This window comes from Drosophila busckii, chromosome 2R, assembly GCF_011750605.1.
Source record: "Drosophila busckii strain San Diego stock center, stock number 13000-0081.31 chromosome 2R, ASM1175060v1, whole genome shotgun sequence".
Taxonomy (NCBI): Eukaryota; Metazoa; Arthropoda; class Insecta; order Diptera; family Drosophilidae; genus Drosophila; species Drosophila busckii.
In genome coordinates, this window is record NC_046605.1 from 21,722,055 (window position 1) to 21,740,689 (window position 18,635).

General features: G+C 32.3%; 1 protein-coding gene across 2 annotated transcripts; it reads right to left on the reverse strand.

Moving 5' to 3' along the window:
• Positions 1-187: 187 nt before the first annotated feature.
• LOC117134713 (homeobox protein Nkx-2.1) lies at positions 188-14,859 on the reverse strand. 2 transcript variants are annotated; one of them, XM_033293248.1, is made up of 7 exons: positions 14,527-14,859; positions 13,747-14,189; positions 11,392-11,603; positions 9,625-9,776; positions 7,834-7,929; positions 938-1,024; positions 188-783 (listed from the first exon to the last, which is right to left on the reverse strand). In XM_033293248.1, exons 2-7 carry the CDS (start codon positions 14,157-14,159, stop codon positions 343-345), a joined length of 1,401 nt encoding a protein of 466 aa, XP_033149139.1. In that variant the 5' UTR covers positions 14,160-14,189; positions 14,527-14,859; the 3' UTR covers positions 188-342. The 2 variants fall into 2 exon arrangements, with proteins under 2 accessions (XP_033149139.1, XP_033149138.1); XM_033293247.1 differs by having other exon boundaries at positions 14,495-14,859.
• Between the last annotated feature and the right edge of the window lie 3,776 nt (positions 14,860-18,635).

The window sequence follows — 18,635 nt, forward strand, 5'->3', positions numbered from 1 at the left end:
ATTTTGAATACACCAGATTTTTGTTTATTTTATAATTGATTCAAAAATATTTACACGTTTCAGTTTGAGTTATTTAATTTTTGTTGATATACTTGAAAGCAGCATTGCATGTACCTAAGTAATATAATGAATATTTATTTTAATTTTTTATTACTATTAAGTAAAGCATACAATTCATTTTATGAAACTGAAATCAAATATCGCTGCATCTATTTTAAAATTTGTTATATTCTCTAATTATGAGTATAGCTTAAATTGAGTACACATTTACGGAACCGAAAGTATGAATAAAATTAATATACATTTATGGTCTTATACATATGTATATATAAATTGATACATTTACCATGCTCTACCCTGCAATGGTAAGTAGCCTCCACATTGCTGCTGATGACCATTAGAAATAAAATTGTTTTGGTTCCGGTATGCCATTGCTAAGCTGTTAGACATAAGAGCGTTATTGCAGGGTTGTTGTAACATTGAAGCATTGGTGCCGGCAACCGTCCCGCCATAGCTTGCTATTAAAGACGAAGATGTATCAGGTGAGTGTGAATTGGGGGTCTCCCCTGGAATTAAATTGAGACCACTTGGCACATTAACCGTCACTGCTGCTGCTCCGGATGACACATTTGTATTTCCACTATTGCTATTATTGCTGTTGTTCCCAGACGTTGTGGAGCTATTTGCATGGGACTGTGATTGTGCTGCGCTGCTTGCTCCAGAGCATGGCTTTCCGTCCTTTACTAAAACTGGAACCGCAACCCGCCTTGGTGAGCTGGCAGACTTTACAAAATAAAAAAAAATTTTCGGATCAATATAAAGTCGAATATAAACAATCGTATTTGGATGTAAGTTAAAGCACAGATAAAAATACAAGGCATACTAATAAAGCTAAGAAATTTAGATTCGCTTAAACCATACTATATATGTATATTACCTGATTGTGTTGATTCTGTTCGGCCATAGCCTTCTCTTTTGCTTGTCTCTTACATTTGTATCGATGGTTTTGAAACCAGATTTTTACCTAAAAAAATATATATGTAATTTACTTAGTAGAATAATATTTACTGTTTTATAAAAATTTCTAGACGGCTTCGAATCGCTGTCGTCGTCTCTAATATACAATTTTATCATATATATATATATATAGATTTAAGTTATTGAATGGTTTGATTAAAAAAATTATCATATTGAAGTTAGTATGGGTCTAAAAAATATGTAGGTACGTACATTTACATGTGTATATATCTCAACTACACATTAAGGTAAAAATTAGTCATCTTGTTTGTATTATTTATAGAAATTATATAACGATAAACATGTACTTTAATATTCGTTAAAAATATTAATAGTTTTTTGAATTCAAATTATGAATGTTTAACAACACCTAAATTATTATAAAGAAATAAATAAAATTAAAATACCTTTTAATAATTCCAAGAAATTCAGGCTATCTTAATTAGTGTTAACCTATTGCATTTTTTCAGTTTTTAATGCGAACGCACGTTTTCCTCTGCGGCACACAAAAACAAGTGGACAAATTAAAGTTGGGCGCCACCAACTTTTAAATAACAACTTTGACTAGGCATCGCAGCAAACACACGCATCCACCATGAACACATATACACAAAACAGCGACACCGCCGCTGCGTCGTGTAGCGTCAGCAGCGACGCCGCCGCTACGTCGGCAGCCGTTTGTATGGCCTTCAGACGTGCACCCCGTGTCTATATTGAAAATTAAGAAATAAATAATTCCTAAGTTATTTAACCGATCGTTTTGAAACTTGCACAATCGTCGATGACTAGGCTATTTTGATGATTTATTTCAGATTTCTAAAGATTTTTGTACGCTTGTAATCGATTTTTTTTCGATTTACGGGAGGGGAAAATAAAAAAAAAAATTATATGCCTAGTGTCCTGGATATAGGAGCACCTACATACCAAATTTGGTATATCTAGCTCTTATTAGTTGCTGAGAAAAACGCACTCATACAGACGGACATTGCTATATCGACTCAGCTCGTCGAGCTGATCAAGAATATATATACTTTATGGGGTCTCCCTGTTACATACATTTGAGCAACTTCATAATACGGTTTTTTACAAAAATGTCAAAGTGTATAAAAACTACAAAAATGCGAAAGACGTATTCTTGCACTGATATAATAGCAGCTATTTAATAATTTTCCATTTCTTCCCATCCGTATCTTATGAAAAAATACATTTACTCCTACCTGTATACATACATAAAAACACAAATTATGTACCCATACATATACTTATAAATACACATGAATATCGTTATTGTAAGCCATTTTTAATTTAGTGGGAAATTTAGATTTTACGTATTTTTCTCCGGCATTTTCCAAACATATTGACTATGTTTCACAGATTTCTAATACAAATTTAAGATTTTTATTTCTTCATTTCTATTAAGAGCTCCCAGATTTCCCTGCTGAATTTTTCAAATTTGATCCTGTGAAAATTTTAGTGCTCTAGCTCTTATGGGTTCTACTTTACAGTTATCTTATTTGCTATGAAGCTATAAAACTAAAACAATTTTATAAGACCTTATGGGAAAACCTTTGTTCCTCATCCAAAAGTCCAAGCTCCTAGCCCCAGGTACACCATGAGGACCGTAAAGCACTGTTCCGATTATATTATGTGACCCAAAGCACAAATCTCGCGTCGTTTAAACTTGTTTCAAGGACAAATCTTCGTAGCTATGGGATGTCATGCTTAAAGTCCTAAAGTAAATTCAATATAACTTATGGAAAGTTGTGATATCACGAAAAAGGTTTGTGAATCTTTGCGATTTTTGAGCGGACACCTCTTAGAAACTTAGAGGTCTATTTCGAAGAAGAGATATCCGATGGTTTTGGCAAGTATGGTCGAAGATATAAAACCTTGTCTAAGAACCAGACTTAATATATTGAATATTTTGCTTAGCAATCTAAAGTTAAGTTTCATTTTTATGAATCATTAGAAATATTTTCAATTTGTGCTTTTTCTGTGACCAAACATATTTTGATATTTTGTAGGCTTGCGTATTATTTTTTTTGTTATATAATATTTAGAAAACGTTCTTAAATAGCTTATACATTAAGTTATAAGTAGCTTTTTTTTAAGTAAATAATTTTATTTAGAATAAGAAATACATAAATTTAATATTTTACATAATATAAATACAAATAAATACATACATATAGTCGCACTCAAACTTTTCTAAACACAATATTTCAGGATAAACTGATTAGTAGATTGAATGATAACTGCACTTTTTAGAATGTACCTAAATTGTTGTCTTGCATAGAAAATAGACGCTAATTGAACAACACTTGTTAGGCCAATAGAATGCCTCTGCCCCATGGCTTGTATATTGTAAATAATAGAGTTCATTGCGTTAAGATGACAATAACTTGCGTTTTAAAAACAGATAATATAATTGTCATTAGGTTTAGCAATTACTTTACTATCAACAGCATCGGGGCGCGACGTGTTATAACAATAAAAACATTTGAATTGCGTATTGTCACCCTCAAGATTTATTATCTGGAAATTTTATACAATGGCTACCCACCTAAGCAGTAGTGGTGATTACCTTAGAATAAAGGAGCCCCAGCCACCAACTACACGTAGTGTACTCTGTGTGTTCTCAGCAGTGGCATGTTTTTGAAAGATAAAAACGCATTAATGAACAATGCCAAAAAATAATATGTTTAAACTCACCCCAAAAGTTGTGTTGGGATATGGTCATTGTTTGATCATGTCCCGCGCTATAAAAGGGTCTTGGCATTGTATTGAATGCCAAAGTGTTTCGTTTAGTAAAATAACCTAACTTGTGAAGCGGAATACAGATCCCTTTATATAAACATGCACACACATTCATCTAAGTTTGAGCGTGAAAGTATACTTTCTATCTAAAAAACACATGCACATAATTGAGTAATTGTTCTAGTTGTAGGGCATATATATTAACGCATGATAAAAAGAACAAAATATAGTTTTTTCGGTTTATGTGATTTAAATTAAATTTATAAAAAAAAACTGCACACAATGTCTATTTCGCTTATATTGTATTAATTAGCCTGAATACCATCCGGTTTGCGGTTCATTGGCGCTCTTAAAAGTTTGTTCCTATCTGATTAGGGTGGAAAATAGTAACAACAAAGACAACAATTAATAGAAGCAAACACAAAAGAACTGTCTACACAAAGTGCTGGCGATAGAGTCGACAAAATGGTTTGCTTATAAATACAATTTTTGCGATGGAACAATATATTCACACACACATCCAAACTATATGAGTTATATATGAATATGTATACATAATTCTGGTTTAATAAAAATTGCAGCTAGGTGTTATTTGTAAAAGTTTTTCTATGAAATGAAACTAAACATGTGGACAAATTAATGTTGGGCGCCACCAAATTTTAGATACACTTTGACTAGGGCAACGCAGCAAACACACGCATGCACTCATGAACACATACACACAAAACAGCGGACGCGTCATAGCTGGTCGCTGTAGCGTCAGCAGCACGTTCACCCCGAAATGAAATGTAAATAATTCTTAAGTTATATATCCGATCATTCTGAAATTTTTACAATCGGTCGAAAACATGACTAGGCACTTTTGTGGTTTATTTTTAAAGATTTTTGTACCTCCTTTTATATCGTCTTTTTTCGATTTGCGGGCGAGGGGGGAGAAAATAAAAAAAATTTAAAGTGTATTGTCCTGGATATAGGAGCACCATTTTTTACAAAAATGTCAAAGTGTATAAAAAATTAGTCAGGCGCGATCAGCTAGCAACATAGCATATTATTAGAAAAAAAAAAAAACAGATACCAAGAAGCAAACCTGCGGCACCAGTTAAATCAATCGACTAAGATCTTACGAAAATTAACAAATTAGAAGTCGAGCTCGCCATTGTTGTTGCGAAAAACCGTCAGTTTAAGCACTAGGCCACGCATATGTGACTTTGTAAGCAATTGAACACTTTATGTACATACTTATACGGGACAAAAAAAGTCAGAGTATGAGGTTAATGGCCGATGTTATTTGCATAGATGTGCTCTAGATACACTATGCTACAAACCCCACTGAATTAAGTCAAATTATGTTACTGCAGAGGCTCAATATGTTGTTGATGTTTTTACATTTTCTGTGTTTATTATGATTTTCTCCTGAAACGCAAGATGATATCTTTAAAGTTGTGCCTACTACAAACTTGTAGACTACTTTCTGGGAGCTGGGAACGAATTCCAAAATGAGCTATCTATATCCTAATCGTATATCCGTGCGGCCATAACTCTTTCCTTTTTACGTTATAAAGAGGTGCCCATAATCAAACCTTACTCACGACTGATATATATTTAATATTTTTTGTACATTATTTGTTTCCTGAATATGAGAATCATTTTTTGATACAGATTTTCCTGACAGTACTGATTTCAATAATAGGGATATATGCGCCAGGTTTGAATGCATTATTTGCTGTAAAAAAAAACCCGTTTAATATATCTTTGCTCGCAACCGACCACTCAAAAGAAATGTAGGTCTTTTGACAAAGCCACATAACACTTATTATATTATTTTTATACACTTTGACATTTTTGTAAAAAATGAAAAGGGTATCATGAAGTTGGCAAATGTAATGTAACGGAGGAGCTGGCGTGGCAACCCATAAAGTATATAATATCTTGATCAGCTCAAGCAGCTATCGATATGAAGCGTGCCGTCTCCGTTCCGTCGCTGTCGTACTCGTCTGTAGATGCGTTTCATCATAACTATAAACTAGAGCAAATCCAAATTTGTATTAGGTGCTCCTATACAGGACACAACGCTTTATTTTTTTTTTAGAGAAAATTGACGGAACATAAAAATGTTTAACATCATTTCGATTGTTATATGGCTTATCTGAAGAATGGTCAGCCCGGGCCGAAAAAAAGATTCATTATCATTGATTTTTTTGTGTACTCTCGTAAAGAAATGTCAAAATTTTCATAATATAATATGTATAATATAATGGATTCAAAGATGTTTTCATGAAGAAATTGGTTTGAAAAAGGCATTCTTATACATATTTAATTATTTCGCAAGCGATATGATATATTTTCTCTAAAATTCTTTATTGCAATCTAATAGGAAGTGAAAAATGCAAATAGAGCGAAGAAATTGGGTTGAAAACTTTCAGAACTGAAAACTTAAAGCTACTTTTAAAGGCATTTTTATATTTCATTATCTCGCAAGCAAAACATATATGTTTGCTGTCTTGCAGTTTATACCAAATTTATTTATTACAATGTAATAATAACGTAATTTTTTATTTTGCTTCCTACCTTTGTTCTAATCGAACGATCGCGACTGAAAACATCATTATATTGTAATTGCTTCTGATTGAGTGCAAGGAGGGGCTGAAACTTCATGTGTTAAGTCAATTTGGGGTAAATATTTTAAAAATAAAAAAAACTTTGGGGTTACTACTAATCAAACTTATTATATTGATTTTCAAAGAAGCGTACGTTCGCAACTGTAACTATTGTTTTTTTTTTAACACGCATAAAAATATTTGCAAATGAGTGAAAACGACTGCGCTGCCGACTGCGTCATAATACGCTTTTCCATTTTTTTACAGAAATGTCAAATTGTATAAAAACTAATGCAGATATTTTCTTGTGAACCGATAGAAAGCTACGTGAATCCAATTTAAACGTAGACTTATCGATTTAAAATATACCGTACCAATTCACAGATTTTTGCATTTTACTAGGTTAGGCCAAGTCGAATTCCATTTTGCGTATCTTCGGGACTGCATGATCTTTGCAATTATGAAAACGAAAACTTGATGAACTCCATCATTTACATTAAGCAAACAGCTAACAAAATGCAATCGAAAAAAAGTTTCAGAAAATGTTTATTTCCTTTTTTTTTTTGCATTTAATGCTTAAAGGACATTTATATAAAAATTCTGAAACATTAATTTAAAATATTAGAATATTTACTTTTACTTTTTGTAAAATTAGTTTTTTTATTTAACTGTTTTTTTTTTTGCAAAAATTGATCATCGGGCAACTTTTCCGATAAAGAAACAGCAACTTTGTAGCGAAACTATCCTTATATTCGGGACCCAATGAATTTTTTAAGTCTCCAAATTTGCGATGTTAAAAATTAATATAGTAAATCTATCTTTTATGTCATTCACGTACCGACCGGCATCACCACGTTCCATATATGATGTTAGTATAAAACAGTCACTAATTTATATAACTTTGTTGACCACACACCACCTTAAAATAAGGAATATCCCAAACTTATTGGGAATCATTTTTCGATATAACATTTGCTTTATAATGGACAGAAACTTGTATATGATCTTAGCTTATTCATTTATAAATAAATGCTACTAATAATTGCATTACTTCTGTAGGTTCGTTTTGCTCTTTGGTAGTTCTACTACCTCTACCACCTACCCCTACTTGTAATCAAATTTGTAAATTGTAAGCAATTAAAATTGGTAATGCCGGAGTCTTTGAATGCATAAAACGTAATATTTTTCATGCAAATTTAGTTCCTACAGCAATCTCTTAACGACGCGACAAAGTAATTATACTATACATATGTACAAAAGTAGAATGCCCCCGATTGCTTTGCAAAGGCAGTATCTTGTAAAATGCATTGTTCTGAATAGTGATTTTTTTTTAAAACGTGGTACAGGTAGCACACACGACATAAACATGTTATAGTTTAAAAAGTTTCCGTGAGTGGTCAGTATACATATTTTGTATCTAAGAATATATGTAGATTTGAATTAAATTGTGTTGGTGGCTTACCTGTGTAGGAGTCAGATGAATAAGGCTTGCTAAGTGCTCCCGTTCGGGGGCTGATAAATATCTTTGTTGCTTAAATCTTCTTTCGAGTTCATAAACCTTTATAAAAAGTAGATAAATTTATTATATTTTTGTAAACCAAATATCGATGAACAAAAGAGCTAGAAAAATGTAACAAACAATTTGATCCTAAAACCAAAAGCATCCTTTAAGTTTTTGTTATTGTTTGCACTCAGAGCCCAAAAAATACGCTTGGACATATTTAACGGTAAAACAAATTTTACCACCACTGTTCTAAAGCGCTTTCGCATGTAACTATATCGGACGATTCTAAACAAAATGCAATTCAAATATTTAAAACTCAATAATGAAAAACGAATTTGATATTTACAATACACTTAAAGCTCCAAGTCTTTAACAAATATAAATACCTTTATGCGAGTATGTTTACATTGTACAAATGTGTGTTTGTATATACCGCTCAACAAACACTACCGTTGGATATACATTCGAATGTAGATGTATGTATATGTATGTGCTTATATATATATACATTCTTTTGCACTGAATTGCACTGAGTGAGGGCGAGGGTAGTTCCAGACATACCCAAACTCAAAAGCCTGGGACATTTTTTTTTTATTATAAATACAATATTTCTGCTGATTGTAATAAAATTGTGTGCATTAAACGCATGGCCAGGAAGTCGCAGATTTCTGGGACTTCTGTAAATTCATGGTTTTATCTTATCTTGTGCAAAAAAAAAAAACAATTTGATTTGCGATTTAATATTTCTAAAGAATTTTTTCTTTATGTATCCATATGTTAACCAAATATTAAGCAACCAAATAACAATATATTATAAAAGATGCCGCCGATCAATTCGAAATTCTGCAAAGCTGTAAACTGTTAAATGAGTGAATAAATTGAAATTCTTTCTACTCATTCGTCGCAACATTATTTTAGCCCAGTCGATTGGCTACATACTTATGTATATGACAGTTGTGTTTTATTAAAATAATTGACAAATTTATACCCTCGGTGCGGACGCTTAATTGTGATTTGCACTTGGAATAAAGAAAACGGTTTCTGCACTGCCAAGTAATCAAATTTACTGCTGATTACTCAATCACCGTGCGATTAACAAGGCTTCGTGTGGCTTTTTAACGACTTGTTCACAATTGATAACCGATAGTATCTATCGAACTTTCGATTCAACTAACAGGATACAAGACAAATGGACTTTAATAGATTTGCCGATTAAGATTATCAAAATTCGTTTATTCATTACCACGCTGCGAATTTGCAAAATAAAAACAGCGTCGTTCTTAAGTCTTATTCTGAAGGCACCTTTAACATTTTCTATATGCTACTGTTCTGAGTGCAATCAATTACATAATGAATAGTATGGTATTAAATGGACGTAGCTTAGAAGTAGTAATAATATTTCAGTTGCTGAACTATTATTTTAAGTGTAAGTGGCAATGGTCTTCACGATTTCCAAAAGATTGTCAAACGGAGAAACAAGTTTAACAATATTTTAATTTGCGTCAACTATGTATAAGCATGCTGAAAAATATTTTCTAAGTATCACCTACTAGTAATAAGTATTAGTATTAGTAGATAGTATCACCTACTTACAAATTATTTTTCTGCATGCTTCAACTTGACGCAAATTAAATTGAATTATTGTTAAATTGGTTAAATACATGAATATATACATGTTGAAATAATTTGACCACAATCTATAAATTACACCAAAGAGTATACATAGAAAACTATTTGTTTTATACTAACCTGAGCTTGTGTAAATAAAACTCGGCGCTTTCGTCTCTGTGCTAATGGAAATTGTAGAGGCTTTGAATCACTCACACTACATGCGGCCAGACCACTTATATTGCCCATGTGACCCATCGATCCGCTGGCTGAGGTGCTCATAAGTCGCGATACTGAAAAGAAAAAGGTTTATATTAAAGTGGAGTAAATGGATACTTATATTTGTGCGCCGAGTGCTTGCAAAACTTTATGTATGATTAAGGAATAAATCGCTAATCGCACGGTAGTTTGCCCGACAGTAGCTGTTTTTCGACAAAAACTATTTGTAATATATAAAATATCCCTGTAAAAATATAACCTTTATAGTTTTTCAGTCTTTTAATTTTTGACCGCAAATAGTTTACAACAGGTAATCATAATCTTAATAGTAATTCTTCCATAATTCTTCTTACCTACAAGTGTAATTTTCTCTTTTACGGTTAACGTGTCAGGGCTTAACCCCAGACTTGAATTATATATTCATTATAATGTAATATGTATAAAAAAAATTTAAATTAAGTAGACGTTTGTACGTAATAAAATAAACACGAATTTATTAATGTGTGTTTAGAAAATGTTTGGACTTAGCTCCAAAGAAGCACGAAAAGAAAACTGAAGTTCATGCTAAGTACTTGAAACTGTTTACCTTATTTTTAAGCAAAGATATTCATAAATGAACATTTTCGCCGAGTCACGCAATCAATGTAGACTTTTTAATGCAGTGTTTTTCTTAAAATGAAAAGGTATGCGTGAGAATAATTGATTTAAAATTATTTTGTTGTCATTGTTTATTTAAGAAATGAAAAGATGATTATTTTTTCTTTTTAATTTATCTCCATACTATTTTTCATATCACACATATCTAAGAAATGCATATGGTACATTAAGTGTAAGGCTGGCAGTTTGTTAAACGAATACATATATATGTATATATATGTATATAATACGCCAAACAAATAAAATAATAGACACAATATTTTCTTGAAAATATTAAAATTATAAGTAAAATACAGTTTACAATACAATACAATAAAGTAATAGTATCTTAGTATATATACAATATATACAGTATACATATATATATACAACAGTAGAATTATACACAACCTTCCAAAAACTTGCGAACTTAGGTATCGAAGTTAAGATGAATTTATTAAATTCAATGTAATTTGCAATAGATCGCTGTCAAATATTGTCCTAGCATAATTCTATTTATAAGACTCAACTTACATGTCAATATTAACTTTGTCGTTGAGCTTACCAATTAGCTTACTATCTATAAAAACGATATTTTCGTCAACATTTTTTCAGATTTTTTTATAATAAAAGGGTTTAGTTTTGTATAAAAATGTCTGAAAGACATAATTTAATGTTATTAGCATTATTAAATTATTAAATAATTAGCATTTGAAAAAAAACGTATTATTTTTATTCAACGCGTATTTTTAATAGCTAGTTGTAAGATAAAAAATTTATTTTTTTGTCGTAATTATTCTTATGTTATTCTATTAATCTAAAAGACGTTCAATACGATGGTTTTTTGCACATTATTCATATAACAGGTATATGTTATAGGTTGATAAATGCAGATAAGAATTTATCATCGACAACTCACTTAACTTGCATAAAAAACTCTTCTTTACACTCAAGTATAACGAATATGATATATGGAAATGAATATTACTGTTGAAATAACACCATCGTATCACAATTTCAAAATCCGTCTAACACAGTAAAAGTATTACTCACTTGCAAATCTTGGATCATTCGCTGTTGTGCCGTACCACGAAGCTGAACCTCTCATATCAGTGTAGTGTCCAGCTAATGACAGATTATCTGTGGGTCCGCAGTAGCTTTGTACTCCTGGACTGTGGTATAGTGATCCCATTGCGTAAGGATTCGCCATTGTTGTAGTACTTAGTGTTCCAGGTGAATTAATACTACTGCCACTTGAATTAGAGCTGAAATTGTTAAAATGCTGAAGTTAATTTTTAAAATTCTGCAAATAAATAAATATAGTTTAAACTTTGGAAAAAATTCAGTGTAGGCTTAGATGCATATGACCTGACACAAAGATTATACGATACGAAAAAGATACGAAATTCAAAAAGACTCTTTTAAAAAGGAACCGGCAAAATTAGTTAAAGAAAAATATGTTTGGATATCCAGTGTAATAAATATATGAGTTGAGCAACTTAAAAGACAGTTTTTATACACTTTGACATTTTTGTAAAAAATGGAAAAGGGTATTATGAAGTTGCTCAAATGTATGTAACAGGGAGAAGGAGGCGTGGCAGACCCATAAAGTAAATATATTCTTGATCAGCTCGACGACGGTTGAGTCGATATAAGCCATGTTCCGTCTGTCCGTCCGTCATATGGTGCGTGTTCGCTCAGCAACTAAAGAACTAGAGCAACCAAATTTGGTATGTAGGTGCTCCTATATCCAGGACACTACGCTTTTTTTTTATTTTTTTTTATTCTCAAAAAAAATGATATATAAGTCAGTACAAAAATCTTTAAAATCTGAAATAAATCACAAAATTGCCCTAGTCATGTTTTCGACCGATTGTGAAAATTTCGGAACGATCGAGATAAATAAGGAACTTACTTGACATTTTCAATTTTAAATATAGACAGCGGGGTGCACGTGCTGACCGTCCATACAAACGTCGCTGCCGACGCAGAGGCGCCGTCGCTGCTGACGCTACAGCGAAAACGAGCTGTGACGCGTCCGCTGTTTTGTGTGTATGTGTTTGCGAGTGCATACGTGTGTTTGCGAGTGCATGCGTGTGTTTGCTGCGATGCTTATTTATTCATGATTTTTAATACTTATTCTTTATTTATATTACCCATCTAACACTACTCTAAAGGTAAAACAATATTACAATATTGTATACAGTAAAACCACTTACAAAGAAAGACTTAAAAGCAGTTGAGGTTGAAAAGCTTTTATAGACAAAGATGTATTCGTCAAGTTCTGAAATGTATAGAATTACAACTACAAGTTGCCACAAAACGTTTGTTTTTTCCTCCCTAGAAAATCTCTAACAGTTTTTTTTTAATTTATCAAATCCTAAAAAGTTACTAGCTGAGAAAAAGGTATAAATGGTTACCTTTTTTTATATCAACTAGATTTTTTTCTTTTGGTCTTCATACACCTTAGGTGCCATATGTGCTAGGGTTTATTGGGTCATTTTTAATTGCGTATGCTGCATAATAGATTGATTTTATAGCCAGTTGAAATTTATATGGAAATTTAAATATGCTTAGTCGTACTGCTCAGAGTCTCAAGAATATTAATTTTAAATTTAGTGCCTCTAGTTCCAATATCTAAAGGACGATCTGGCAATGTCAATCCTGAAAAATTGGAGTTTCTTTATAATGTGAGAAGACCTTAGTTTTCTTCATGTAGCTACTCGTATTCATTTTTAAACATAACAATTTACAAATGGGTCTTATAATTGAAAGTTGAATCTTCTTTGCGAAACCTGGGATATTTAAATAATAAGCAAAAGTGTAGCAACACAAAGATTCCAGCTTGTGCTTAAGTATATCCTATGTGGTTAATTTTATTTTGGATAATAAGCAAAAAAGATAAAATAAAAGACCCGCGTAGAGGGTATCAGCCCGTCTTATTGCTCTAATCAGTCAACTCCTTTGGAAGTTTTTCTTCTTTTGGGTCGCAAACAAATTTAATTTTAAGAACATGTTCTGTCAAGTCCTCATAAAAAAATATTGATTTCTACAAATATGTATTGTCAAGAATTATACAAAAGAAAAAAATTTGCTTGCGCTAATGTTTGCCATCTTTATCTTTAATTTATATTTTCCTTCCACTCTTAACCATTTCCTCCGGCTTTACTTAATAATATAATACCATAATAAAATAATGAATTATGAATACTGTTATGCTTCTTTCAAGTTAAAAAAAATATATAAATAGACTTTTGGAACTTTTTTGGTGTTTTTCAAATGGTACACCATAAAATGGTATACCGTATGTTTGATCACAAAAGTATGATATTAGCTTAAGATGGTTAATTTATTTTTATGAATATATTTTTCGATTTCATTTCAAATTTCATCTGATGATAAGCTTACCGAAACGGCGAAGGTGGATTGCCGTTAATTTCCAGTTTGCGGTAAGATTCTTCGATTGGACTGAGTATGTCAGTCACACTAAAAGGTGTCGAGTGATTGTTGTTAAATAAGGTATTTTGATGTTGGCTGTGAAGGTTTTGAAGATGCTGAATACTAGATAAATTATGATGATGTGCAACCGCAGCAGCGGCTGCAGAAACCGACTGTTGTGCCGATAAATCGCTTGTATTTTGCTTTGAAATTGGTTCCAATTGGTGCTGCTGAGAAATAGCTGATGAAATAATTATGTCCTTTTGCGATAAACTCATAACCAAGTCTGATTCATTGACCAAGTTGGTGTCTTCCTGGTCAGACAGAGGCCGAAAGCATCGGCGTTCATTAAACGATGGATCGATTAAGTGTGGCGCTGACATACGAAGAACTTTAAATGTTTAAATGCCCAACTGCGGAATATTTAAAAAGTTTGCTATTAAATTACGATTTATTAAAGTTGATGGGTTTTTTTTTCATAAATAAACTATTTCAATTGATTAAACATCTGTTCAATGTGCCCAATTATATGGACACAAAAGAAAATATTGTTAGGAGTATCAACAATTTATTTCAAAGTATTTTTATTTAATTAATTTTTATAAGGTTTATTGCTTCAATATTAATCTGTAATTAGGTTCTTCTTTCTTTTAATTGTTTAAATAAAAATGTTGAAATTTCAAATAAAATATCCATTAAATGGTTATATCCAAGCTACCTTCAATGTAAGTAATAAGCCATACTTCGTACTTTGTTTAGTTTATCATCGCAATTTTCAATATTTGCTTCTCCGTTAAACGTTGGCAATTGGAGCACTATGTAGCATTAGTATTGTTATTTGTATTATTTATACTATGTTGTATTTGGTTTCATTATTGTATTTTTAGCACCAGTATTGGGGTACGGTCTAAGCGATATATTGAAGCCATTTACTTATTTTGATAAATCACTAAGAATGTGTAACACCAATTTTTTATTTCTACTTCACAATATACTATGTATGTAAATTTAAAGACATATAAGCCCACGTCAGTGAATTTATTATGAATATCCACTCGACACGATTCCGTCAAATGAAATAAGAGGTCTGAACAGTACTGACGAGTACTCCTCAGATGGCTTCTGGATAGCCCTCGAATAAGTTTTTCCTATTAACGATAAGTCTGTACTGCTGGTACTGGCTACACACTTCGTTGAACAAAACAAACAACAAAATATTGCTTATTCGTTTTTACAGCGGACGGCCAATAACAGGGAAGCACCGTTAAGGTGGTTTGGGTTACTGACTATAATACCAGCCTTCTTTTAAACATACTTGTCGCATTCATACTTTGGGTAGCAAAGCGCTCTCACATTAGTTGGAGCGAGAGCAGCAGAGTTTGCGCTCGCATGCATATCGTTCAGCAGTTAAGAGAATTCACCAATCCGCTGACACGTTGATTCATCCCCCATGCAGCGTTAGGTCGCTTATTCGGAATTAGTTTAGGAATGTTAAATGCATTCTTAAATTGTTGAATTTCCCCTCACTGTCACGCCCAACAATGGAAATGCTTGCTAAGCCTGTATTTTCACACAACGCAACAATGCGTCCGTGTACTCTTCACAAGTACCAACTTGAAATCGTTTAGAACTTTCTGACGGGTCTGTGGACAGTATTTATATAATTTTATTGAATACACACAAAAATAAGTGTATTCACGCTGCAAAATCAAAATAAATGCAAACGTATTATTTGGTAACCACTGACAAGACTTTGGCTTGCGACATTGTACGCAAATCACTGAATTGTTTTAAAAATTTGTAAGACGTCAAAAGGTATTTATGAATAATAAAAGCTGTGCCTTACTCCGTTTGACTTCATGATGCACCCGCTGTCAAGAGGGCTACAACTGTAGAATAAAACACGCCCATATCCTATAAACAAGGGCAGTCAGAACAATCAAACTGGTTTACATACAGCGCCTGTGAGCACAGGTGTACTTAAAGTGTGTGTGTGTGTGAGTATGTATACATATTCGGACATTCAGAAGTACGTATGTATATAGAACATGCATATGAATGTATGCAGAGTAACGTGTGGGTTGCTTTACAATTTTACTATACATATGTATGTATATATTTCTTACAAGTATCTTAATTAGGACTTATTTTGAAACAAAACCCACATATTATGAGTCTAGCAAGTAATATACATACATATGTAGAAAAGCAAAGCAAGTGTTCATGCATTCATACGTTCGCATAATTCGTTGCCTGTATGCCAATCAAGCAGTACTTATTGTTTATAAATGAAACAATGTTCATTGTATTTACATGCTTGAATAATTAAATTTCTAAGAAAGTTTATTTAAGATAAGACTAACGGCAAGATAATAATGTGCAAGTCATTTATATGTTTTCCTTACTATATTCGAACCCTTGATTAGTGAAATGTATATCTGTATAACGTACACATATGTATCTCGGATATAAGATGTAATTTTCCAAAGGTAATTGATTTCGATTCGATTTAATTTAAAAATTTAAAGCTATTATAAGCTCTGAGTCTAAGACGCGAGGTTGCTCTTCCAATATTATTTGTGCTATGAGTCGACAAATTTTAATTTGAACAGTCCCTCTTCTTAGTCACTTGTCGAAATATCGTTGTTACGTGTGCATTCGATTTCAGGTATATGTATGTATGAAAGCACGTCAACTGTGAGGGGAAGGGACAAAGCAATTGAGAAAAGAAACATTCTGGTGCAGAGGCCGAGAAGAAAAATAATGACAAATACCAAACTGCTGGAATAAATGTAGGAAAACTGTATTCAACGCTCCTATTTAAGACGACAGACCATAATAATTTCAAGATAGAAATTTTTGGTTTAGCTTATTAAACCATGAATAAAAATCGCTGTTTCAGTTTAAGGCCAATACAACTAAATTGAAGGTAATGAGTTGTCGTACAACTTTTAAATAGTGAATAGTTTTGATGCTGGCAATAATGATAGAAAACCGTATTTCTTCATCCTCAAGGCTTGGGCGTTTCCAACCGATGTAAGCTAGGATGCTTTTTGATTTATTTTCTCCTGAATTAGTAAAATAAGTTAAATATGTTATTAGATTGATTGAACAGCTAATCTCAATGTTTACAATAACATACATACATAATTGCAGCAACATAACTCCTCAACTCAATTTAGTTTTTGCTATATCAGTCATCTTGAGAATTTAATGACAACGCTTATTCATTTCTTAACATATGTCATGGACCTACATTTCAGTCGTTACATTTGTACGCATATTTTTTCTGAAGTTTTAAATTCTTTTTTTAAATGCGCATTCTAAAAACTGATGCTTTCTTAAAGCTCCGGTGCGACCGTTACAAAACATGGAAGTCAAAATAATGGTCTATGCGCATTTGCACGTTTTTATATCGAAATTCGCATATTAGAGCAAGAGCGCATTAAATATGGACTCAGTCGGCTTTTTCATACACTTGGCCTAGGGCATCGCTGCAAACACATCACAAACATTCACACAGAACTTACGCGTCACAATTCGTTTTCGAAATAACATCAGCAGCGATGCTACCTACACCTCCGCTGTTCATTTGGAAAATTAAAATAATCCGTCGTTTTGAAATTTTCGGCCAAGGACGTTTTAAAGTTTGTATGCGATTTTTTTTTAGCTCAGCTCAAGTTTAATTGCACAGCGGCGTGCACGTGCTAACGCGCCATACAAATATCGCTGCTGTAGCGTCAGGAGCGATGATGCCGACTGCGACGGACATGGCTGTACAACTTCATAATACCCTCTTTCATTTTTATAAATAATAGCAAGATGTATAAAAAATGTGTATATTGGAAGTGTTAGACAGACCCAACATTTGTTGCAATAACAAGTAACCCAAAAACCAAAATAGATCTTCGTTAATGTTAGTTAGTAAATAGTTAAGAAACTTAACTAAGTATTGAAATCTTAAACCTCTGTTTTAAAGATAGAATATTAGTCTATTCTAACCCACATAGATTACTTGTAGATTTTGCGGATATATCTCTATCAGAGACTAAACAATTACTTTGACTGAACAAATATGAGGAGTCAATTTCATCATTCACTAATTTTATTTATACACATGTCGCGAAGCATGTATACACATGTAGTTAAGGAGGGACGCTTATTTAAAGGCAGTGTAAGGAGGTAGATCAACATCTAAAACCACGTTAAGACCTCGAAAGATTGTAAATTTCTAGAATCGATCGAACAAAAGATTTTTAAAGTAATTTGTTGTATAGGAGGCCTTACGCTCCTTTGGCTGTTTGAAAACTCCGAGAACTTGAATTGCCTTAGCTTACAATCGAGGAGAATACATAAGTTTAATAGTTGACAATATGAGGCGAGTATGTAAAGAAGGACATAGCTTTGCATTTAAAACACTTAAGTTTTAAAACATTAAATTTACACCAAGTGAAAAATCAATTAATATTTGTCTTCAATAAAGTACTTCACTTCATCAGCATACATTAGAATATTATTATTCACGATAAATGTATTACGTATTATTATTCATGATGAATGAGGGGTGGTCCAAGCGGACTTGAAAACTACTTTAAATTATATATATTATATTATTAAGTACACTTCAAAAGTGTTCTATAACATCACATACATACATACTGAATTATTTATTAACCTAACAGCATAGTGATGCCCTATACTGAATTTAGTAAACCCTTGCTTACGAAGTCTTTTTAGGGGTCTAGCAGGTAAAAGTCTTCTTACAAGCAAGCTATGGAAAACTACTAAAAGAGTTTGTTATGGCGGATGATAATGATAATAATTGTGACGGGTGATCGCTGTAAATGCGAGTAGCTGAG